A 25,232-nucleotide genomic window follows, 5' to 3' on the forward strand; every position below is an offset into this window, starting at 1 on the left:
AATGAGAAACGAATGAAGAATAATTAGGTATCAGTTCACATGCCATGAAATCTTGGAGTTTATTGGATCAGTTATTTTTTTCTAAAGCTGATAGCTTTGGTGTGGTACAACACCATCTTATTACAAGAAGAGAAACTGTGGCTATCTCAGCAAAATATCCTTCTGCAAAAAAATTCTGGTATCTTCTGCAAAAAGAGTCAGCATGGCCATCTTATCTCCTTGTGAAATGGAAAGGGTGATTAGGTTTAGCCACAGATATTCATCAAGAAAAATGTGACATGTAAGGAGGGAAGCAAGAAACCACACCAATCGGCAGATTATAAATGGTTTTAATCAGATATGGATTCTTCCTGTTGGTCTTCTGTGTCTTTACGCTGAGTTTTGCTATGAAATACATGATAAATCAAGAACAGGCAACATTTGGCTCTCTGTTCAGATACTGTTGGCCTGTGCAGCTTCCAACATCCCTTCTTAGGGCCTATGCAGAATTGGGTTGAGGAGAATTTCACAACATCTGGAGGTCCACATCATTGATGGGGAAGTATTGGTATGCTATATTAATTGGGGTGGTGGTGGGGGGCAATGCCATAATGGGGTTTTGAAAAAGCACCTTGGCAATTCCTTTTAAAGTTTGGACTACATGCAATAATGGACTTACTGCCCCACTGATGTTGAAGCCAACACTGAGTCTGTCTAATTTTTCCTCATTGACTTGCTCAGTATAGGTGTATGAAGAGACAAATAGATCTTCATTATATACCATTGATTATCAAGACTGCAGCCAGGAAATCAGAAGACGTTTACTTCTTGGGAGGAGAGCAATGGCCAACCTCGATAAAATACTGAAAAGCAGAGACAACACACTGGCAACGAAGGTCCGCATAGTGAAAGCCATGGTATTCCCCATAGTAACCTATGGATGCGAGAGTTGGACCATAAGGAAGGCTGAGCGAAAGAAGATAGACGCTTTTGAACTTTGGTGCTGGAGGAAAATCCTGAGAGTGCCTTGGATGGCAAGAAGATCCAACCAGTCCATCCTCCAGGAAATAATGCCCGGCTGCTCACTGGAGGGAAGGATATTAGAGGTAAAGTTGAAGTATTTTGGCCACATCATGAGAAGACAGGAAAGCTTGGAAAAGATCACGATGCTGGGGAAAATGGAAGGAAAAAGGAAGAGAGGACGACCAAGGGCGAGATGGATGGACGGTATCCTTGAAGTGACTGGCTTGACCTTGAAGGAAAGGGGGGCAGTGACAGCCGACAGGGAGCTCTGGCGTGGACTGGTCCATGAGGTCACGAAGAGTCGAAAACGACTGAACGAGTGAGACAACGACAATCAAGATCAAAAGAAGGAATGCCCCAAATTGAAAGGCCTTAACTAAATATCCAAATTGCATGGAGACAATCGTACAAAAACTCCCATCATTCTGTTTTTTTGGTTAATTTCTGGCTAGTCAGACTATGTTTATTGTAATAGAATGGTGTTTTAGAGGGTGTTATGGTGTCAGTTTTGTGTCTTGGGTTTAGTTTTAGCTATATATAAGTATAGTAATAACTCTGTAAGTACAGAACCCCCTATTTACAACTTTAGTTGTGTTTGCTTTATATTGTTTTATGATGTTGTTTTACAAACTTTATTGTGCTATTTTAAATTATCCCCATGTAAGCTGCCCCGAGTCCCTCTGGGGAGATGGAGGCAGGATATAAAAATAAAATTGTTATTGTTATTAGTTACCAATCCCTGGGGAAATAGTCTCTGTAGGAATTTGCTGGGTTCTACATGCAGTACTATGATATACAGTGTTCCCTCACTTAGCGCTGGGGTTATGTTCCAGGACCACCCGCAATAAGTGAAAATCCACAAAGTAAGGACACTATATTTATTTTAATTTTTATACATTATTTTAATAGTTATACACTATTTTAAGTCTTTATCAACCAATCGTGTGCTGATAAATAGCCCCCGCCTCTTCCTGTTGCCGCTTGGGCTCCTTTTCTCTCCCTTTGACTTCTCCTTCCTCAGGCTGTAAATTGTAATTTTTTTATTATTTCTAATAGTCTTTTAGAGTTTATTGAAAAACCGCAAAACAGCGAATCCGCGAAAAGTGGACTGTGAAGTAGTGATGAAACACTGTACATCACTTTCTCTAGGTCCTGCAATACTATTCTATGGTATGCTGGAAGTGGAAATGATGTAATTTAATGATATTCAGTTATATCTGTAGTTTCATGCATCCACAATCCAGCCGGGAATGTATCCCGCATGGGTACAGACCTTACTATATTAATAGATATATAATTTTTCTTCTTCTTTATCTCATCTTTATTTTATTTCTGTCTGTTGATTATTTGTTGTGACTAGTTGTTGTGAATTAGTCTGCATGTTTTAAAATTCCAATTAATATAAACTTATGTAAAACTCTCATTTCAAATTTGTCTATATCTTGTGTTTACCTGAATGCTATTCAGCACTAACTCCCAGTGGGATATCTCTCCAAAGCACAAAGCATCTGCAAAGCCAATAATTATAAGTAATTGTCACAGACAGATCCAGCAAGGCACTTAATTAGATGCCAGATCAGACATGCAAACTAAGTTTGGAACAAACTTTGCCAAAGAGCTGATTACCAGGTACTACAAAGTAAAGAGCAGCTCTGGACACAGGTGTTGCCGCACACTCATAACAGTTTAATAATATCAACAAGAAACTGTCACAGCTGAAGGCAAAAGGAAGATACAGAAACACATAGTGGCCTTGCCAGGAAAAAAAAGTTTCAAAGTTTTCCTTGGCTTTGACTGATTTCTCATGCAATAGCTTAAATTCAGTTGAATTTTAAAAAACTGAGACTCTTCAACATAAATCTTAATGGCAGTACTTTTTTGATGCATGTAAGTACTTTAAGGAAAGTATAAGCGATTCTGCTATATTCAAAGCCAAGTTTGTCTGACAGATTAATTGTAGCAGGGACTGCTTTAAGCAGTCTTGCTGTTAAGTGATTTAAGTAATTAGGGCACACCACATGGATCATTTAGGGCAGCTTGAAGGCAGCTTGAAAGTGCAGTGTCTAGACAGCGCTCACCATGAAATTGCACTACAATCACTTTGCAGTTGGTTGTTAGGAATTGTAGGAGTCCAAAACACCTGGATGGCTGAACTTTGCTCATGTCTGCTCTAAGGGCTTTTAACTGATATAAAGTTGAAGAATAGTCTGAGATCCCATCTACACTGCCAGATAAAATCCAAATTATCTGCTTTGAACTGGATAATATGGCTGTGTAGACTAATATAATCCAGTTCAAAGCAGATAGTCTGGATTTTATATGGCAGTATAGATGGGGCCTGAAATAGATCCCTTAATGTGCATCAGTGCTCTCTAGTGCAAACCACATTGCCGAACAAAATTGACTCTGCAGAATGCGAATCACTGTGCAGACACTGCTGATCTGAACATGTGCATTCTGTCAAGCCGTGGATACTATAGATCCTGGAACCATTTTGAAGCCAGCCTCTGCCGTGCATGCAAACACCATCCAGCCCCGACTCATTCCAGGACTTGTAATGTAATCGTTCACATAGACATAGAGATAGGGATGTTGGACTGTGACCATGGAGACCAGGGTTCAATTCCACACTTGGCAAAGGAAACCCATTGGGTGACCTTGGATGAGCCAAACACTCTCAGCCCCATGATAGGATCACCTTGGGGTCAACATTAATCAGAAATGTCTTGATGACACACAACAATAAAAATAATGTATAACTAAATCAATCATGTCACTTTAAATGGCAGCAAGATTATGCTTCCAAATTTGGAGACTCTTTAATATACTGCAGTAGTGGGCAAAGTGCAACCCTTGGTCCAGATATAGACACCCCCCCCCCAACCCAAACGAGAAATAACTTCATTATAACTGTAATTGTTGCAAGACAGGATTTTTCTGTTTAGTTTCTTCAATAGTTACAAAAAGTGCACATCTATTTTGTAATATAACACAGTGCCTTGTAGTTTTCTGGTGAGGAAAAACTCCAGTAATTGAAAAGTAATTATTGTAAATATTTTATATAACAAGAAAGTAGAAGTAGTTGAAATAATTCTCATTACTTTATAAGACAGGAAACTGTAGTGGCAACTAGTTAATTTTAAAATTAAGTCCCCATAGCTCCTGCCGTTCTGAAGTTTGAAATGAACACATATGAATGACAGAATCCCACTAGAGTGCATCTACTGTAAAATTAGGCAGTTTGGAATCATGGGATCTGTAGTTTTGCAAGGTCTTTAGCCTTTTCTGTCAGAGTGTTGATGCCTCACCAAACTAGAACTCTCAGGATTCCATAGCATTGAGGATTAGCAATTGAAGTGTCAAGCAGCAATAATTCTACAGTGTAGATGTACATTATCCTAAAGCAACCACTGTTATTTTGAAATACCAATAAATATTCTCTCTTCCTCTTCCCTCTCTATAGCATAACATCAACAGGCATCATAAAGTTACAGATATCAAAAAATTGCAAGTTTGCATTCAAGACGTATTTTTATTATGCACTGATATAAAAAACCAGAAACAATAAGAAAGAATATTTATGTTCTATACCAAAGAGTCAAAGAAATCTTAAATAGGTCAGGTTATTTAAAGGTTTTTTTTTTAGCTTGGTCCTTCAAAGTTAAATTGAAACGTGTTCCTTTATTTTGTGTTTGCAGGCTGTTCATCTGTGATGGCCCATTGATTTTCTGGTGCACCGTTTTAGGAATATGAATCTTGCATCTTACTTTGTTTTGCCTAATATTTAACAAATTTGGGAGGGGGGCCTATAACCCTCCAGAAATTGTTGGACTCAACTACCACCATTCCCAATCAATGGGCAAACTCACTAGAGTGGAGGAAGATTTGAAAGGGATAAACAATGACTTTCAGCAAAAAAAAAAAATTTGTGTCAGAACTGACTTGAGAAATTGCAAGTCGCTTCTGGTGTGAAAGAATTGGCTGTCTGGAAGGATGTTGCCTGGATATTTGATGTTTTACCATCCTGTGTGAGTCTTCTCTCATGTCCCTGCATGGGGAGCTAGAGCTGACAGAGGGAGCTCACCTGCTTTTCCCAGATTTGAACTGCCAACCTTTCAGTCTGCAGTCCTGCCAGCACAAGGGATTAATCCATTGCACCACCGGGGGCTCCACTTTCAGCAATTAAAAGACAAAAAGAACAATGCAGTCTGCCTTCAGAAATCATAAGTATGAATGTGACTTGGTATCTAACCTCCCTGCTTCCCACCAATTTGTCACCCAGAAAAGGGAAATTACATTAACAGGAACATTTGGGATCAGCTTTAGAGTCTGACACAGAAATAAAGAAAATGGAAATTTCACAGAGATCCTTGTGAAGCATAAATCTTGATAGGCTGCATTCTGGAGATACTGGCAAGACCAAGTCTCACAAATACAACACTGTCAAGGGAAAGAGAGGAAGAGCAAACATATATTAACCAGGAGTATATGTGTATCCAGTTACAGTACATATTGAAAAATCTCAAATATTTTGCCACATCAACTGATACAATATTCACTATACCTGCAGGACTGGTGACCATAGTTTCATGTGCCCACATCTAGCAGTTACTCTAGAATCTCATTGGAGGATCTAGCAAATCGGCTCAGGCTATGGCGCAGGTTGGAGAGCAGCTGCAATCAATCACTGCAATGAATCACTCTGACCAGGAGGTCATGAGTTCGAGGCCCGGCTCGGAGCCTATGTTTGTTTGTCTTTGTTCTATGTTAAAAGGCATTGAATGTTTGCCTATATGTGTAATGTGATCCGCCCTGAGTCACCTTCAGGGTGAGAAGGGCGGAATATAAATGCTGTAAATAAATACATAAATAAATAAATTCTTGTTAGGAATTCCCTATGTCCTCCAGTGAGAATCTATAGAAGTCATTCAGTTCAATAAGGTCTACTATTACACAGCCCAACGAAAAAAATATTTCTTAGTGTCTTGGTTTTTAGACCTGTTTCTGGAGTTATCTGGGGAAACTTTTAAGAACATTGTATTGGATAGACCACATCAGCTCTAGTTTCTTAGATATGGTTATCATTATTTTCTGTGGGCAAGCAGCTGGAGACTAGCATATGACACTGCATCACAAAAAACTAGAGCTGATAGGGAAAAACGGGTGTCCAGTTTTCACAGTAATGCATCTTGATTCTGTTATAATCAATCTTTAATGTTGAGATTATCACTTTCCACAACTCTTACAAAGATTATGGAAAAACCTGAGAATCCTGATTTTTTTTTTACCAAGGTAAAAGGTAAAGGTTTTCCCTTGACATTAAGTCTTGTCATGTCTGACTCTGGGAACTGGTGCTCATCTCTATTTCTAAGACAAAGAGCCAGCGTTGTCTATAGACGCCTCCAAGGTCTGCTGGGAGAGACGCTACCTTCCCGCCAAAGCGGTACCTATTGTTCTACTCACATTTGCATGTTTTCGAACTGCTAGGTTGGCAGAAGCTGGAGCTAAAAGCAGGAGCTCACCCCGCTCCTGGATTTGAACTGCCAACCTTTTGGTCAGCCATTTCAGCAGCTCAGCGGTTTAATCTGCTGCGTCACCCAGGGTTTTTTCCCCAAAGCAACTGTAAAATTATTTCTTGTCCCTCCCCACCAGAGTATATCTTACTGCTCCACACACCTTGATGGTCTTGACATCTCTTGGTATACTTCAAAACTATAACACAGAGAAAGAAAATTAGCTCACAGACAGTCAGCTTTATAAGAAGAGAAATCCCACATTATGTCCTGCCAGTGTCACCATGCCTTGGCCCAGAATCAGGTAAATGGTTTCCAGATACCAGGGAACTGTTTTGTAGAATGGGGGTTTTTTTACTTGTAAAGTGCCATACCCAGTGATAGTGTACCATTATTATTATAATTACCATAGTATGACATAGCAAAGGGATCTATATGCTGGATTTCATATCACAAAATCACAAGTCGAACACTTCCCAATTGTTTAGGACTTTGTGATGTATTTTTGGATGATGCGTGTAGATCCCAGTAAGGTGGCCTTTTGCAGTTGACAGATCATAATTTTGTCAATGTTTATTGTTTCCAAATGCCAGCTGAGATCTTTTGGATTATATGGCAATGTGGACTCAGATAACCCAGTTCAAAGCAGATATTGTGGATTATCTGCCTTGATATTCTGGGTTATATGGCTGTGTGGAAGGGCCCTAACATTCAATCACTTACAGAGATTTACCTGCATTCTTCTGCCCTCCCAACCATACTAAATCCAAACAGGAGAGGGGTCTTTGCAAGACAGATGAATGCTGAATTATAACTTTCACCCCTATAAAACAGAAAGCGTAATAAATCTAATTTAGTTACCTTCCCCCACAAAAATACAGTTATGGTCGCTGCAGGTTCCCACTGAAACGGCCATGATCGTCTTGTTTGTTGGGTGTTTTTCCACTGATGTGACTTTGAACATCTCATAAGGAGGGACTAAGACTTCCTGCTCATGTTGAAAATATGACGCCTCACTGATCCCAATCCCCTTGCAGGTGACCAACTTGAAGTAAGTTACTGTCTGAAAGAACTGGGCTATTTCTGGATCCTCTGATGTGGAGGTGAACTGCCCAAACCGGAAGTAGTGGCCAACAGAAAAATTCACACCGGTGCCCCTGTAGACTCGCTGGCAACTGAATTTCTTTCCCAGGAATCTGGTTGCCCAAGTTAAGAGAAAATGGAGAGATTTGAAAGGGTAGGCAGCATATTCTTCTGGCCCTTTTGCAGCTGTGCGGGTGGCAGAATTAAACTCCTGATAGAGTGGAGGGTATCCTAGAGTATATGCATAGAGAGCCACCTCAGAGAGTTCTTCTAATTTCCTTGGATACAACCATGTCTTATTCTCTTGCCACTCAAATAGGGCTTTCTCCCAAGCTTCACTATACAGTGTAGATGCATTCAGCTCACTTCGAAAGAGAGAGGGCAAGAGCCGCTTCATACTTGCCATGCAGCCATCATACTGATCATCAAGAGAGGCATGTGCCATGTTCAGTTCAGGTCTGGCCTTCTTTTTTGACATTTTATTGAAGCTAGTCTGAAATCAATTGCATAGCATGAGTCATGCTGGCCTCTCAGAGAACAGATAAATAAGTTCGCTATTTGAAAGGTAGAGTCCCTGCTATCTTAAGCAGACAAAGAAATACCCTCAATCTGAGATGAATGTTTCATTGTCATCAGCATATGGACTTAAACAGCATTAGTTTAATGAGTTAAATTAATGAAGATGGATTGTAGAGGGCAAGTAGTGCATGCAACAATTACATCAGTGGAAAGATGTTCAAAAGTACATAAAAGGGGACATTTTAATGAAAATTGTAATGCCGACTTTCAAAATAACCCTCATAAAGCAATTACTAAAAATACTAAAATAATTGCAAAAGTAAAATGATGAACTAATGGATAAATGTAAACTGTATCGACACTGCAGAGTTACAGAATTTGACACCACATAAACAAACATGACTTAATGCTATGGAGTGTTGGGATTTCTATTTTTGTGAGATATTTATCCTTCTCTGTCAAAGGGTTCAGATGCCACAACAAACTACAAATTTCTGTCCATTTTAAAATATTAAGTAAGAGCAGGACTCCCTGTCAGACTAAGCATCTAATCATGCATGATGAGTCCAGTGTTGCAACACTGGAAACTGGACTTTTGGGTCTCGTCATGAAACGGCTGACACAGAAGCCCCATTCAAGTGTTTGGTGATCATATAAGAAAGGTGTGCGCTTTCCGAGAACCCTCTGCAGTGAGTTTTTGCACTCAAAGGTGAAACATACGACAATAGGAAAGACTGATGGAGCTATGGAACTCTCTAGATGAGGGAAAACCAGTTTCCCCATATCTCACATACATAGAAAGCCTCCACATATATGACAAGATCTACTCTCAGACCACCTTTAATGTGTGGAGTACACCTCCTTAGCATTGGCATGATCCCATTCTCCAACCCTCCCATAACATTCAACCACAGTAAATCCATTTCTTCTTCTCTGACACAAGCAAACCCTGAATGTCAACTCACCACTACCACCACCACCTTTGTTCTCTCTAACTAGGCATTTTTCACTGAAATGGGAATAAGATAGATGAGACTTACCACCACATGCGATAGCACCATGAATGTGATTAAAATAAAAATCAAAGAAGGCCTCTCCATCCTAGTACCCTGCACAAATCTCAGAATTATAAAGGAGATATGGTAGGTTTGGATTAGGGCTTTCCAAGAGTCAAGTTGACGATGAAGACCAAAACTAGAAAAAAGGATTCTTTAGACAATGAAGAACCTTTCCTCCTTGCCTTCTGACTATAACCCCTTGGTGCCTATTTCTAGGAGTCTAACACAGATAAACTAGCTGGCCCAACTGAAATAAAGCTAACTTGTGATAACCGCTAAGGAGATAACAAGATGGGTACAAGATGTGTTTCGAAAAAAAAAACGCTTCACCATGGGATGTAGATAACATCAATTTATTTCACTTATCTCCAACATGTGACTGTTTCACTTTTCTGAGGAAAGGTCTTCTTTGCACTATAATAGCTGCAGTCTAGTCCAAGGAGATTCCATCTGAATATTAGGAAGAACTTCCTCACAGTGAGGGCTGTTTGGCAGTGGAACTCTCTTCCCCGGACTGTGGTGGAGGCTCCTTTTTTGGAGGCTTTTAAACAGAGGCTGGATGGCCATCTGTCGGGGGTGCTTTGAATGCGATTTCCTGCTTCTTGGCAGGGGGTTGGACTGGATGGCCCATGAGGTCTCTTCCAACTCTACTATTCTATGATTCTATGATTACAAGTGGACAGGCAATAAGAAATTGGAAAAGAATATGCGACTCTGAAACATTTGTCTGGGTGAGTGGGTTTAAGGATCTGGAAGACACTGTTTACTTATACACATACATAAATATATATAGTTTATCAAAAATTGTTGAGGTTTCTATCCAAAATTCCAGTGTGATGAGTCTGAAAGAACTTGGCAGCATCCAGACAAAAGACATTCCAACTTTTTAAGAGATGAAGTGCCAATAAGAAATGCTGACTGGAAAACACTGAAGTGTTACTTGGCTGAAGTAGATTCTAGATGTGTCTTATTTAATGGTCTGATTCAGTATTGACTCACTAGGTGGATATTCCTCTCAACTATCCCTGTAGTACTGGTATATTACTAAAGCAGAGCTAAGATAACATTTCTCAGAAGACATTTTTAAGATCTTCCCACTCAAAAGAAGGAGACTTTTTAGAAGCTTCTCCAAGTAAGATTTGTGTGTGTGTGTTGGCAACCACTTTCCTTTCACAGTCCCCAGGAACACTGATAGGTTCCAGGGTCTTTGGGTCTATGCAAAAGTTTGACCAGGCTAGCACTTGGATGGGAGGGCACCAACAAATACCAATATAGGCTATATTTCAGAGAAAGGAACTGGCAAAACTACCTCTGAGTGCTCTTTGCCTTTAAAAAAAAAACCTCTGAAATTCATGGGGTCACCATAAATAACAGCCATTTTGAAGGCACATACACATAGATATAACTCACTACATACCCTATGATTTCACAAAATGCAGTCATGACAGTTAAGTAGACCCATAATGCTGTATTTCTGCGAAAGGTTATGTCTACACTTGGCAGTTTGCTCCAGTATAAATCTTTTCCAGAATAGTCCTGGATCCAACACATATGTGGTGAATCTGGGGTCAGTGTTTATAAAATTACCTTCAGCCTAGGTATATAAGGTGTCTATGAAACATTAACGGCATTCCATGCAGTCATGCTGGCCACATGACCTTGAAGATGTCTACAGACAACACCGAGTCTTCAGCTTATGGAGATGAGCACCAACCCACAGAGTTGGACACAACTAGACTTAATGTCAGGGGAAAACCAAAAATGAAACACCAATAACCTTGGGCTTGAGTTTCATATCCAATATTTCTCGTTATGTACATGTATACAAATACAGACATTCAAAAATCTGGGGGGAGGGGAATCAAAACTGTTCTAGTGCCAAGCATTTTGGATTAAGGATACTCAACCTCTACTGAATTATTACAGCACTGGTGTTTTTCAGCAGGAGGATGTCTCTCTCTGGGCAGTGCTTCTAATGCCCTTGCCCTCCCCTTCTACTCCAATTTGTTCAGGAAATTATACTAATAGAATATTGTTTTCCTCCCCCTTTTTGCTGAGTGCAGGCACAATAAAGTTGCAGCCAGAAACTCATTTAAATTAAGACATCTTTCCAAGTCTCAGTAACAGTGAGCCAAACAAATTGCAGTGAATCATAAAGCAGAGCAAGAATGTGGTCTTGAAGGAATGCTTTAATTAGAAAATATCTTTACTTTTTTAATAATTAGAAGTTAAATCAAAATTTATTTTATCTTTTTTCATAAGAAATGGCACATGGTGCAACTTCAACTCGCCAGCCCCACTACACCTTGCAATCTTCTTATGATCAAGATGCCTTGAAATATTAATTAAAGAAGTAAATATTATTTTAATTTAACTTTGATTCAGAGGTCCGAGATTTTTAAGGTTTCCTTTTGTGTCATATTCTGCCTCTATCTTTGAGTACAGCTACACTGTAAGATAATGGCAGTTTGACTCCATTTTAACTGCCATGGCTCAAGGCTGTGATATCCTGGGATTTATAGTTTTATGAAGCACTGGCACTCTTGGGCAGAGAAAACTAAGACTTTGCAAAGCTACAACTTCCAGGCTTTTGTAGTATTGAGCCACAGCAATAGTGATGCCAAGTGCATTAATTTTCAAATGTAGATGTCCCCATTACCTAAGCTTTAAAGGAGCTATCCAAAGTGCTGGATCTATTTTGGGCACAGGGTTCAACATCCTCAATAGTTTTGATAGTTGGCTAAACTCTATAGTGCATTCATCATTCTAGGGTAATGGGAGCTAACAACTACCACCAAAGAGCACTTGTATCCATTGCCCTCATTGAAGGCGCATCTAGCAAAATCAATAGACTGGCAAAAGATGGAATGCCTTGGCAAAACTTTCTCATCTCATTTTCAAGATTAACTTTGTGAATAACATTGTTTCTGGCCTGTGTTTGTTTACCTGAAGGTCCCTCTTGCCATTAAGTTCCAAGTCTCAAAGGGGCCTCTCTCAACAGCATAAGCCAAGCCCAAATCGAGCAATTAGGTGTAATTATCATTTCCACATCCAAACACTACAATTAAAGGTCACATGTTGGGCAAGTATGCTAACTTTGGAATAAACTTTCCAAGTAACTGATAGGTCGGAATGAGAGAGGTGATGCAGATAGACTTTCACCTCATCCAGTTGAATAATTTCAATAAACCAATGTTATAAGAAGTTATCAGAGGCAACCACAGAAACAGGCAGGGTAAATCTGGCTGATAAAGTAAATGATTTTTTTTTTCCTTTTTCAGGTCTTAGGACAAATAGCAAAATAATCCATTCACAAATTCACAAGAAAACAGATTTCATCACTCTATAGACAAGGGGCTTTGCCACAGTAGAGGCCAGCCCTCTATATCCACAGATTCAACCATCCATAGCTTGAAAATATTCCAAGATCTTTTTAAAAATCCAAAAAACAATCTAGATTTTGCTTTGTTGTATAAGGGGCGCCATTTTACTATACCGTTGTATGTCATGGGACTTGAGCATCCCTAGAGTATGCATGCACAAGCAGATTATACCATTCTGATGTTCTGCTTTCTAAATAATAAATGGTAGTTAACACTTGCAAAACAAAAGACAGTTTTCAACATTTCAGCTCAAAAAGTAATGTCCTACTTTGGTTGAGTTTTGGAAATATCACTAAAAATACATTTAAAAGTAACTTCCTAAAATGTGTTAATGATTCTGATGACAAAACTATGACTGAAATCCTTTTAGGATGCTCATAAATGGGCTTGCATGTGCAGGAAGTAGAATTGCAGAGATATGCAATGTCTGTATCCAGTCGAGATCTGCTATTGTATAACTAGGTAGCAGAACTGGAAAAAAGATTTGTGCCCAATGGGACCAAAGGAAATAAGGTCTGATGCATTACAGTGCCAGATGAACATCAGGCCTACGATTTCATCAGACACCCCCAACGTACATCCAACATTGTTGTTATTGTTTCATTGTGCATCTTTGCAATTTAGTAAGCGTGTTTCTTAGCACTTCTTCACCTTAGTTAAGGTGAAGGCGATAGTTAGGGCGATAGACACGATTGCCCCTGAACGTCCCCTCTCAACCCGCCGACGCACCAGGGCTCCCTGGTTCACAAGGGAGCTGGCCCTGATGAAGCGGTCGAGAAGGGGTCTAGAGTGCTCCTGGCGGAGAACTCGTAGGGTATCCGACCGAACACGGGCTAGAGCCGCTGTTAGGGCCTATTCTGCGGCCTTGCGGGCAGCCAGAAAGGCTTTCTCGGCTGCCCGCATAGCATCTGCAATCAATAGACCAATGGAGTTGTTTCGGGTTGTTGGGGAGCTCCTCCATCCTCCCCAGGGGGAGGAGACCCCTGACAACCCAGCAACCCAGTGCAGCGATTTCGCGCACTTTTTTGCAGATAAAGTCGCTCGGATACGCTCTGAGTTAGACACTGGGGTTAGTGCAATGCCAGGTGAGGTGCCTGAGGCATCTGTCTGTCCGATCTTGATGGATTCGTTTCGGCTTGTTCGCCCTGATGACGTGGACAAGTTCCTTGGAGCTACGAGAGCGACCACTTGTTCCCTAGATCCTTGCCCCTCCTGGTTAATCAAACTGACCAGGGGAGATTTGTTAATTTGGCTTGAGAAAATTATCAACTCATCTCTGGAACAAGGGATTTTTCCATCTAGCCTAAAACAGGCAGTAATTAGGCCTTTTCTAAAAAAGGCATCCCTGGATCCGTCTACTCTTAACAACTATAGACCAATTTCCAATCTCCCTTTCTTGGGCAAGGTACTGGAGAGGGTGGTTGCTTCTCAGCTCCAGGGATTCTTAGACGACACTGATTTTCTGGACCATTCACAGTCCGGCTTCAGGCCTGGTCACAGTACTGAGACGGCTTTGGTCGCCTTGGTGGATGACCTCCGCAGAGAGCTAGACAGGGGGAGTGTGTCCCTTCTGGTTCTCCTGGACATCTCAGCGGCTTTCGATACCATCGACCATGGTATCCTTCTGGGACGGCTCTCTGGGACGGGCCTTGGGGGTACTGCGCTCCAGTGGCTCCAGTCCTTCCTGGAGGGCCGTTCCCAGTTGGTGAAGCTGGGTGATACCTGCTCGGACCCCTGGCCTTTGACCTGTGGGGTCCCGCAAGGTTCCATTTTATCCCCCATGCTCTTTAACATCTACATGAAACCGCTGGGCGAGGTCATCCGGAGTTTTGGAGTTGGGTGCCATCTCTACGCAGATGACACTCAACTCTACTACTCATTTCCACCTAATTCCAAGGAAGCTCCTCAGATACTGAACCAGTGCCTGGTCGCTGTAATGGCCTGGATGAGGGCGAACAAGCTGAAGCTCAATCCTGACAAGACAGAGGTCCTCGAGGTCAGTCGCAAGTCTGATCGGGGTATTGGGTGGCAACCTGTGCTCGATGGGGTCGCACTCCCCCTGAAGGCGCAGGTCCGCAGCTTGGGGGTCCTCCTGGACTCATCACTGACACTTGAGGCTCAGGTGTCGGCGGTGGCCGGGAGGGCCTTTGCACAATTAAAGCTTGTGCGCCAGCTGCGACCATACCTCGTGAAGTCTGACTTGGCCATGGTGGTCCACGCCTTAGTCACCTCTAGACTGGATTATTGCAATGCACTCTACGTGGGGTTGCCCCTGAAGACGGCCCGGAAACTTCAGTTAGTCCAACGTGTGGCTGCCAGGTTGTTAACTGGAGCAAACTACAGGGAGAGATCTACTCCCCTGTTCAAGGAGCTCCACTGGCTACCGATTATTTTCCGGTCCCAATTCAAGGTGCAGGTTCTTACCTATAAAACCCTAAACGGTTTGGGACCCGCCTACCTTTGTGACCGCATCTCCCGCTATGAACCCACTCGTCCTCTTCGTTCATCCGGTAGGGCACTTCTTTCGCTCCCGCCACCATCCCAGGCTCGGTTGGCGGGGACGAGGGAGCAGGCCTTTTCTATTGTTGCTCCCCGGATCTGGAATTCCCTTCCGGAGGAGATCCGGCAAGCACCCACCCTGGCTTCCTTCAAAAAGCTGCTTAAAACCTGGCTCTTCCGCTGCGCCTTTGGATAACCGAGCCCATAGCTATAGTAGTTGCACAGGCCACCTCTTTGACTTGAAACACTGCACTTTATTCCTCTGCCCCAAAGCATCTTAGAATATCACATTGCATTTTAGTTCTAGTGGTCCCTCCAGGCCATCCTCTCCTCCATCCCAGTGGTCTTTTTTTTTCCCTCTTTCTTTGCGGATTCATGTTATTTGAGTGATTATATTCCTTCTGCTTATGTGATTGTTTTAGTCAATTGTTATGTTCTGTTTTCGTTTCTAATTCTTATAGCGTTTTATAGTGTTTTCAGTGTTTTATTGTACAATGTTTTATGCTGATTTTATATTGGAAACCGCCCTGAGTCCCTTTTGGGAGAGAGGGCGGTATACAAATAAACTTTTACTTACTACTTACTTACTTACTTAGTTAATTGCCTGCAGATGTAAAATAATTGAAAAGTTCTCAAGTAAGCGTTTTTATTGATACATTAATTATAATTACACACATTCTCCCTCCAATGAGATCAAGGAAACGTACCTAGCTTTCCTTTTCCCCATTTATCCTCACAGTTTTATCCAGTCATGAGTTTGAGCTAGGAGAATGTAATTAGCACAAAGTTACCTAAAATGTTAGAATTGGTATTGAAATGAAAAACTTTGTCTAAGGTTTATCTGCACTGTAGAATGATGCAGTTCGACCCCATGGCACAACCCTATGAGTCTGAAGTCTTATAAGTTATTAGCCTTCTCTGCTAAAGATTGCTGATACCTTACATAACTACAAATCCTAAGATTCCATAGTGTTGAGCTATGACAGTTAAAATGGTGTCAAACTGCATTCAATCTACGGTGTAAATGTACCTCTACTGTAGTGATTCTCAACCTGGGGTCCCAATGTTTTTGGCCTACAACTCCCAGAATTCCCAGCCAGTTTACCAGTTGTTAGGGTTCTGGGAGTTGAAGGCCAAAAACATCTGGGGATCCCAGGTTGAGAACCACGGCTCTACTGGGTTACTACCTTTCTCCCCCATCCCGTATTACCATACCATCTTGGAATTTTCTTGATTAGCAAAATACAGTACAACAAATGCCACAGGAGTGTTAGCCCTTCCCTATGAGATAGATAGATAGATAGATAGATAGATAGATAGATAGATAGATAGATAGATAGAGCGAGCATAGGGAAGGGTTAATACCCCTTTGATATTTGTTGTGCTGTTTGTGCCCCTGTCCAGAAGATTTCACCTCGCTTCTGTCCTTGTAATAATATATATAGTATATAGATCGATGATATGGATATAGATATATAGATGAGCCCCTGATGGTACAGCGTGTTAAAGTGCTGAGCTGCTGAACTTGCAGACTGAAAGGTCGCAGGTTTGAATCCGGGGAGCGGAGTGAGCACCTGCTGTTAGGTGTCCAATGTGCTAAGCTTATGGGAAGTAGGGTTCACTGTCTTAGATAGCTCCTCTGAAGTCTAGCATAAAACCAAGAATGGATTCAGCCAACTACCCGGGTAGTACTCTTGTCCCATCACTATTGCCATCACCCACAAAATCTTTACTCTTAGAAGCTTCCTAGTGGCATGATTGTATTGTGAATACACTATCTCACTTTGCTGAAAATGTATGTTTGAGGACATGCAAAAAATATATATAAATATATTTCTGTAGAATGTAGCCTTCAGTGTGAGTCCTAGAAGGGGCAGCAATACCATTAATAGTAGCTGTGTGACCTTTAAACTTGCTGTAGAATTTCAGTTACATTTCACTAAATTTCACTTTTATTTTCTTACAAATCCAGAGTTTTCTATTTTCTTCTGCTTTTTTGACCTCAACACATTATATTTGTGCTGTGAACTGTTGGGTTTTGCATAGAGAGGTTCAAGAGATCCTTCCCTACATGTCTAAAAGCCTCAGCTGTAATGTTGATAGCACTGCCATATTTGTCTCCAGAATATTTGGGGAGGGCAGTTTGGAAGACCTAAAACTAAGGAGCTTTTTTCCCATACAAGGAAGCTCTGATTATGCCCCAGTTATAAGGTCTGCTATTTTGTGGTATAACTGATAGTTAAATGCCTTTTGATGCTATGGCCTTGGGTTGATCTCAGCAATTTAGTGGATATTTATGTGTCGCCAACTGCCACATGATTCTAGGTGTGTCACTATAATAGGTTCTGTCCATAAAGAATGTGTTAATTCAGCACCGGTGAAAACAACAAAAGCAACCTAGAAGGGCTGTGTGTGTACCATGCAATCTTAGATGGAAATGTATATAGACGGAAATGTATCAAAGACAAGATAGAGAGATGACTTCCGCAATTACATCTGGGAAGAAACAAGAATCGACTGGACTCTTCATGTTGTGGATTCCCTGATGCTGAGCCTGCATAATGTGTTCAATGCAAAACCTTTATCCCTCCAGATATTGTGAGACAGCAACATCTGTCAGCACACACTGGCCCTTCCCCCTGCAGATTTATTGGCGATGGTTTCCTTGAATTGGTGGTAGTCTTCTGATGCACTTCAATCTGTTTAGTGTCCTAAAGCAATAAAAAAGATCTTGCTTGGAGACATTGTAGGGATTTTCAAGTAGTGGCTTATAATTATTTATTGAAGTGCTGGTCTGAAGGGGCTTGGGCAATAGAATAGCCCAGAAATGCCACCCGTGTTCATTCCCGGTCTTTTCCCATATGTACATTTGTTGTATATGTTACAGTAATCCTGTATAGCAGTCATGAATGTATAACTTGCAGTTACAAACCCATGACTGATTTGTATTCTTGATGTCTATGTAACCCCTAATTGAGGGGACACTTAGGGGCCATGATCAACACCCAATTTACACTTACTGGAAAGCAGTCTTAGCAATCAGCAATGGTCTGTTCTTCTGTCAGTCAAGAAGTAGCCAGCCCTCATGGAAGTGATCTCTGGTGCAAGAGAGAATTGTGACAGGATCCTATTTCTTCTGGTCATACTGGATTTAATTGTATGAATGGGAACATTTGTCTGCTGCTTCCCGGTGGCACAGTGAGTTAAACTCTTGTGCTGGCAGGACTAATGACTTGAAAGTTGGGTTGCTGACTTGAAGGTTCAATTGCTGACCTGAAGGTTGTCGGTTCAAATCCAGCCCGGGGAGAACATGGATGAGCTCCCTCTGTCATCTCCAGCTCCATGTGGGGACATGGGAAAAGCCTTCCACAAGGATGGTAAAAACATCAAAACATCCAGGCATCTCCTGGGCAACATCTTTGCAAATGACCAATTTTCTCACACCAGAAGCAACTTGCAGTTTCTCAAGTCACTCCTGACATACAAAAAAATAGTAACACAGACTCATATCGATCATAGCAATTGCCAATGGATGAAAAGGGATTAGAAGGCCAGGCCAGAATTCACTTCTTAACAACATAGTACTGTATATAGTATACTATATGATTCCAGAAAATAATCCTCCAATATCATTCAGTAAAACACTCTAGACAAATAATGCATATGACTGTTGACAACCTCATGGGTGGGGAGAATTATATTCCCCTGTCCCCTACCACAATGCTCAATGCATACTGACTTTTAAAAGTTTATTTTACATATTTTCTTTCTCCACTTTTTAACTTAAGGAAGTTTGCTCTTATGGGATCCACACAATCTTTTGAAATCCTATTTGTGAGTAAGCTCTTTATAAACCCCTTGAGTAATTGCTATGAAAATGTGCAGGCTTAAATTGATTTCATTCTGGCAGAAGGAATGAATGTAGAGTTGAACACAGGGTTGACTTGGCTGCAAAGAAGGTAAGCGTGCATCCTTCTTGTGTTCTTGTTAGGTTTGTAAGGGAGTCTAGCAAACCCCAACTTAGGCATGATCTGCATTTGTCTATAACATTAATTGCTCTAGTGTATATATGACTGCTTTTCAAATAATGCCAGGTACAGAACAGGTGTTATGAGGGGTCCAAAAATATCATTTATTTTTTCATGTTGTTACTATGCTACTGTTCTTGTTCGTAATATTTTAGCTGCAGTATTTTAATTGCCAGAAAAATATTATAATCTTCAGTATGGTAGAAGGCAGAAGGGAAAGGAGATCACACTACAGGTGGACAGATTCAATCAAAGAAGTCTTTGGCCCAAAGATTGCAAGACCAGAGCAAGACAGTTTATTGCTGGGGATCTTGAAGGTCTCTCATTCCTAGGGTCAATGTTGACTTGATTAAAAAAACAACAACAAACCTGTTAGGAACAGAAAGAGGGTTTTACCATTTTGGCTTAGGTATCAAAATAATACAAATCTTATATGTCTCTGTGCTGGCTGCTGGTTTCTAGTCTCTAGCTGAAAAATTATAGGAACTATCTAAGGTGCTGAATATTACGTTCAACACAGGTTCAGCACCTTGAGTGACTTTTTAAAACTTCACACTAAAATCCAGACCAAATTCGCTGCACAAGTGCTATAGAAGCCCCTCCCCCCCCCCCAAGCTGCCTTAGCGACACCTTCACTAAGTAATATTATTTGATACCCTGCTTCAACTGATTTGGATTAAATTTACTATCAAACACATATCTTCTCTCTCTAGTTTCATCCTTTTTTAGAGCCTCAAGAAGCAAATGTAAAGCAAGGAATCCAGCAAAGTCCACTCCAGTAATACAAAAGTATGATTCATAATAACTTCAGAGGAGGGAAGTGAAAGATAATGAACTGGTAACAGGGGAAATCTTTTAGTTGCCTATACCATGCAAATGAATTTGAGGGGGTTAGATGTTGAACATTTCAGAAAAACTTACATAGCCAAAGAAATATTTGGGGACAATCAAGAGAGATGCCCTCGGTTGATTATTGACATACCATAGCTTTTGGATTTGCTCTTCAGGATCTTAATTCAGGTTCCAACATGAGCAGGTAAGGTGGACTGATTTTATTATCATGAAGTTTGTTTTAAAGATAGGTGTATAATGGAAATAATGTATGACTGTTCTTTAAGGAAAGGAAGCAGATTTTGAAAACAGAGGATTGATATCTATTTTACATGCATGTTGTTGCTTTCTTTGAGATCTGATGTTGCATGTAAAAATAATCCAAAACAGGTATCTAAGCCAAATCTTGCATGGAGTTGGATGCCAAAAGAATTCTTGTATGGCGACTAAATAATCAACACCACAGTCCTGTAGATCAAGGAAGGTGGTGCCATTTCAGAGCCTATGGAAAATAGACTTTATCTTTGTCCAACCATTTCCCGTCTTATTGCAGTGCCTCTTGATGCAGATAGATAGGAAGAGGGAAGCAGGACCACTCACATATGAAAAGAAGATCAAAAAGACTATTTCTAGAATCCCTCACTAGAAATGGATCTGTAAGAAGGAGACCCCAACTCAGGAATAAACTTGCAGATAACCAGGTATGTGTAGGATCTATTCCATTTGCATAAATTTTGTCCTAATTCCAAGCAGAAAAATACAATTTGAAGAACAAAGGAGCTTTATTTGATTCCAGGAGAATTGTTTCATCTCCAAATCCCTACCATGACTAGCTAGATGAGAAGTCCACATGGATTCTTTTCTCATTTGTTCACAATACTTGGTATTCAGGTACTATATTGACTTATTATCCAGGAATGTATCTAATTTTAAGTCTCTTTCAAAGCCTTTGTTATATATCAGACACTCAATTGCCCATGGCAGAGTGGCAATTTTAGTGTGTCTGATCTTTATCTTCACCAGGATCATCTGACAGCCACATGGACCGTGAAATAATGACACCTTCAAATTATAAAAGCAAAGCCGGAAGTAGACAGAAGCCCGTCTCTGGTATTTTTACCAGGTCTGTGACCTGTTTAAAAGATAAAGCATGACTTCTAAATGCTTTCAGCTCTTTTTTCTTATCAGATAAGGAAGGTTCAAAAGAGTTTGAAAGATGTCAGGAGCTGCAAGCCCAGATTTAGAATATCTCAAATAGTCCTGGAGTAGCCCAAGGTAATGCATTTGGTGAAGAAATTCTGTGTGGTTGGTTATCCTAACACACTGCCTACCAAGTTCACTGTGTTAATTTTAGTTGATCCCAAATAAAACCTGCTTATCTGTCTCATACATACATACATACATACATACATACATACACACACACACACACACACACACACACATCCTAACATTTAAAACACACTTATATGAATAGAAAGACTCATAGACTGGAATGCCTAGCATTGCTTTGATTCTTCACATAAGCATTAAGTGTGATGAGTCTATAGTATATTAGATTGCCAAAAATTATAAGTGTCACAATTCCTGTAAACAATAGTAAATACCATTTGGCATCACAGTAGTGAAGAACAGAAAGAGATGGTCTGAAAGAGCCTAGGTTCTCTCAGGTTAGTGGTCTTGAGTTATCTAACTCAGGTCACTACACTTTGGTTGGAGCTAGCTGCCAGTACCTCTTGTACTTCATGCTTTCTTCATGTCAGGTGAGGAAAGATATTTCTTTCCTGATCGCAAAATGAAGGTTTACTTTTTTGTGGGGAGGAATATATTCAAGTCATGGATACAGAATCCTTGAATGTGGAGTGCCAACTGTAGCTGTGCTTTTTTAATTATATTATTTGTACTCCCAGTCCATTTTAATCCATGGAGCTCATCAAGTCATGCAAAACCAATCCACCCAGAGGAAAGGTGTTCTTACCATACATCAAGGGAACTACTGACCGCATAGGGAAGCTGATGAAGAAGCACAACCTACAAACTATCTACAGACCCACGAAGAAAATCCAACAAATGCTACGGTCAGCGAAGGACAAGAGGGATCCTCTCTCTTCTGCAGGAGTCTACCGGATACCATGCAGCTGTGGACAAGTCTACATAGGGACCACCAAACGCAGCGCCCAAACAAGAGTCAAAGAACATGAAAGGCACTGCAGACTAATTCAACCTGAGAAATCAGCCATAGCAGAGCATTTGATGAACCAGCCTGGACACAGAATACTATTTGAGAACACAAAAATGCTGGACCATTCTAACAACTATCATGTCAGACTACACAGAGAAGCCATTGAAATCCACAAGCATGTGGACAACTTCAACAGAAAGGAAGAAACCATGAAAATGAACAAAATCTGGCTACCAGTATTAAAAAAACTCAAAAATCAGAACAGTAAATAAAAAGCAATACTCTGAAAACAGAGGATTTCCAGACATGAATCAACCAAGGGCAGTTAACGACTCTAAACAAAGGATGCCCCAGAGGCAGGAAGAAGACAGCAGATAAGCTTTTCAATGCTAATTAAAGTGATTAACTACACAACATTCACACTGACCTCTCTCACCCTAGACTTTCCACAGATATATATTAACCTCTTTGCTTAGTTTTCTCCATACCTCACAACCTCTGAAGATGCCTGCCATAGATGTGGGCGAAACGTCAGGAGAGAATGCTTCTGGAACATGGCCACACAGCCCGAAAGACATACAACAACCCTAAAACCAAAAGAAGTAAATAGAAACATAGTAGATATAGCTGATTATCAGGAGACTAACAGAGAATGCAAGGTAAGAAGAATGATTAAGTCACTTGGATGCATGTAACCTACTTTGAAACTTTAAGTTGTTCTGTAGCTTCAGCTGCAGTATAGATCCCATGTGACAATGACAAAGAAAGATAAATATAAGACAACAGTCTGCCATGTTGTTCCTAAAACCCAACTAACTCCAAAGTAATGGTGAAGCTCGAACTAATTACAGCATAGGATGCCTTGTAATGTCATATTCTTATTTTCTAAGTGATGCATTTGTTAAGGGTGTCGCTACAACTGCCAAGTACAAAAAGAGAATGCTGAAATTCCCTAGTCTACACAATCATTAAAGGGACAGAAACCCTGTTTCTACTTTTAGCTGGCAGCCCTAGGTGTGGCTCCTAACACCGGCTAATTCTCAATATATTTGAGACTTAGTGAGTATGGTAAGCCATTATCTCAGTGTGCTTAACTACATGATTATTTCAGGTAATTAAACATTGCTGTATGTGTCTCTACAGATGGATCTCCAGGAGGCCAGATACTGGGGAAACCAAAGCACTGTGAATGTATTTGTCTTGCTGGGATATCATAAGTATCCTGGCCTGTTATTCTCAGCCTTCCTGGCCATCTATCTCACTATTCTATTGGGAAACAGTCTGATTGTATTGGTGACCACCATGGACCCTGCCTTGCATACTCCCATGTACTTCTTCCTCCGCAGCCTCTCTGTATTGGAAATGTGTTACACCTCAGTCACCCTTCCCAAGATGATGGCCAGTCTGGCCACTGGGGACCGCTCCATTTCCCTAACAGCCTGTGCTTCCCAGATGTTCATCATGCTTTTCCTAGGTGGGGCTGAGTGCTTCCTGCTGGCAGCCATGGCTTATGATCGCTATCTCGCCATCTGCTTGCCACTGAGTTATATGACCATCATGAACCAAAGAATGCGGGTAGGATTGGTAGTAGGATCATTTATCATCAGTTTCCCAATGCAGCTGGTGCAAATTGGGCTCATCTCCTCTCTACCATTTTGTGGATCCAACGAGATGGACCACTTCTTCTGTGACATCCCACCCATTCTCAACCTGGCATGTGCAAACCTCTATGCTAATGAACTGGCAATTTATTTTGAGGACACAACCTTTGTCTTGGTTCCATTTGTGCTCATTCTGTCCTCCTATGTATACATCACAAGGGCTATACTGCACATGCGTTCTGCTACAGGTCGCCAGAAGGCTTTTCTACTTGTTCCTCTCATGTGACTGTGGTGAGTCTTTTCTATGGCTCTGCATTATTTACATATGTTCTTCCCAAAACTCCTGACTTCATGAAAATTGACAAATTACTATCTTTGTTCTACACAATTATCATTCCTCTTTGCAACCCCCTTATCTACACTCTGAGGAACAAGGAGGTGAAAGCTGCCCTGAAGAGGCTGTTTAATAATAAGAGAGCTCTTGATGTAAGCATGGTTGAGACCATCAGTTAAAGCTTACTCTTGATTCCAAACCGCAAAGCCCTGGTCATTAATTATTCCACTCACATTTTTTTGATTGAATCGATCCATCTTTGATACAGCCTTCCTCTTTTACTAATGGGGCATACAGCTAGCCCTCAATAAAGGCCGTTGCAATTTTAAAAAATTAATCATCTAGGCTGAAATAGCCCACTGTGATCCAAAATGAATAGTGAGAAATGACATACAGAATCTCATCTCCGCCTGAATTCCAAGTTTTCCATCATTGAATCTGAGCTTTGGAATAATATCCAATTTGCCTATTCAGTCAAATATTGAGCAAGTGAAACGTTGAAATAACCAAAGCATGTTGAGTCCTCTTGAGGAGGAAAGTAGGGTATAAATAAAGTAAATAAATAAGTAAATAAACTGAATTAATGGAGAGGGAGTGGGGAGGCCAAAATAAGTCTCTGTTACTCATACCTTATCATCATTTGCAAGAGAATGCCCAATATGGACTTGGGTGAGCCCTCTTCCTTCTCACTTGCCTATGCTTGCAAAGGGGCTTCATATCCTTCATGCTCGCTCTGGCTGCAATAGAATGCCTTCTGCTGGCAATATCAACCCAAAACGTTTTTCTGGCCACAGGATGGCAACCATGAGCCCCTTTAGTGTAGCTGGGGCTAGCCATTTGCTGAATCTCCTAGAAACTGAACTTTCTGTAGACTCAGATTGATAACATCTATGGCTTCCCATCAGTACTAAACTTCGTATCTGCTGCCATCTTGTCCACCAATGAGCTGGCTGTGTAAAAAAGAGAATTCAGACCTAGCACACCCCATCCAACTGGACTTCATACGAGAATAAAGTTGTTGTTGTTATTTTATTATTATTATTATTATTATTATTATTATTATTATTATTATTAATTAATTAATGGCCTTGGGGTCTGCATAGCTGACCTCCATGGGGACTTACAGCCTCCAATTAGCTTTTTCCCATGGTAGCCAACTCAATCTCTCCCTCTTAGCTATGTGCATCTTCTCAGTTGAC

At 40.8% G+C, this 25,232-nt stretch overlaps 1 protein-coding gene and 1 pseudogene across 1 annotated transcript; one reads left to right on the top strand and one right to left on the bottom strand.

The window, feature by feature from the left end:
* Window positions 1–4,514: 4,514 nt before the first annotated feature.
* On the bottom strand, window positions 4,515–9,502 carry LOC103279785 (erythroblast NAD(P)(+)--arginine ADP-ribosyltransferase). Its single transcript, XM_008116516.3, has 4 exons — window positions 9,158–9,502; window positions 7,377–8,091; window positions 6,679–6,714; window positions 4,515–5,442 (listed from the first exon to the last, which is right to left on the bottom strand). Exons 1-4 carry the CDS (start codon window positions 9,215–9,217, stop codon window positions 5,429–5,431), a joined length of 825 nt encoding a protein of 274 aa, XP_008114723.2. The 5' UTR covers window positions 9,218–9,502; the 3' UTR covers window positions 4,515–5,428.
* Window positions 9,503–22,915: 13,413 nt separating this feature from the next.
* Window positions 22,916–24,998, top strand: LOC100566892 (olfactory receptor 10AG1-like; annotated as a pseudogene).
* Window positions 24,999–25,232: the final 234 nt, after the last annotated feature.

The sequence above is a fragment of the Anolis carolinensis genome, chromosome 6 (genome assembly GCF_035594765.1).
Source record: "Anolis carolinensis isolate JA03-04 chromosome 6, rAnoCar3.1.pri, whole genome shotgun sequence".
NCBI classification, from domain to species: Eukaryota; Metazoa; Chordata; class Lepidosauria; order Squamata; family Dactyloidae; genus Anolis; species Anolis carolinensis.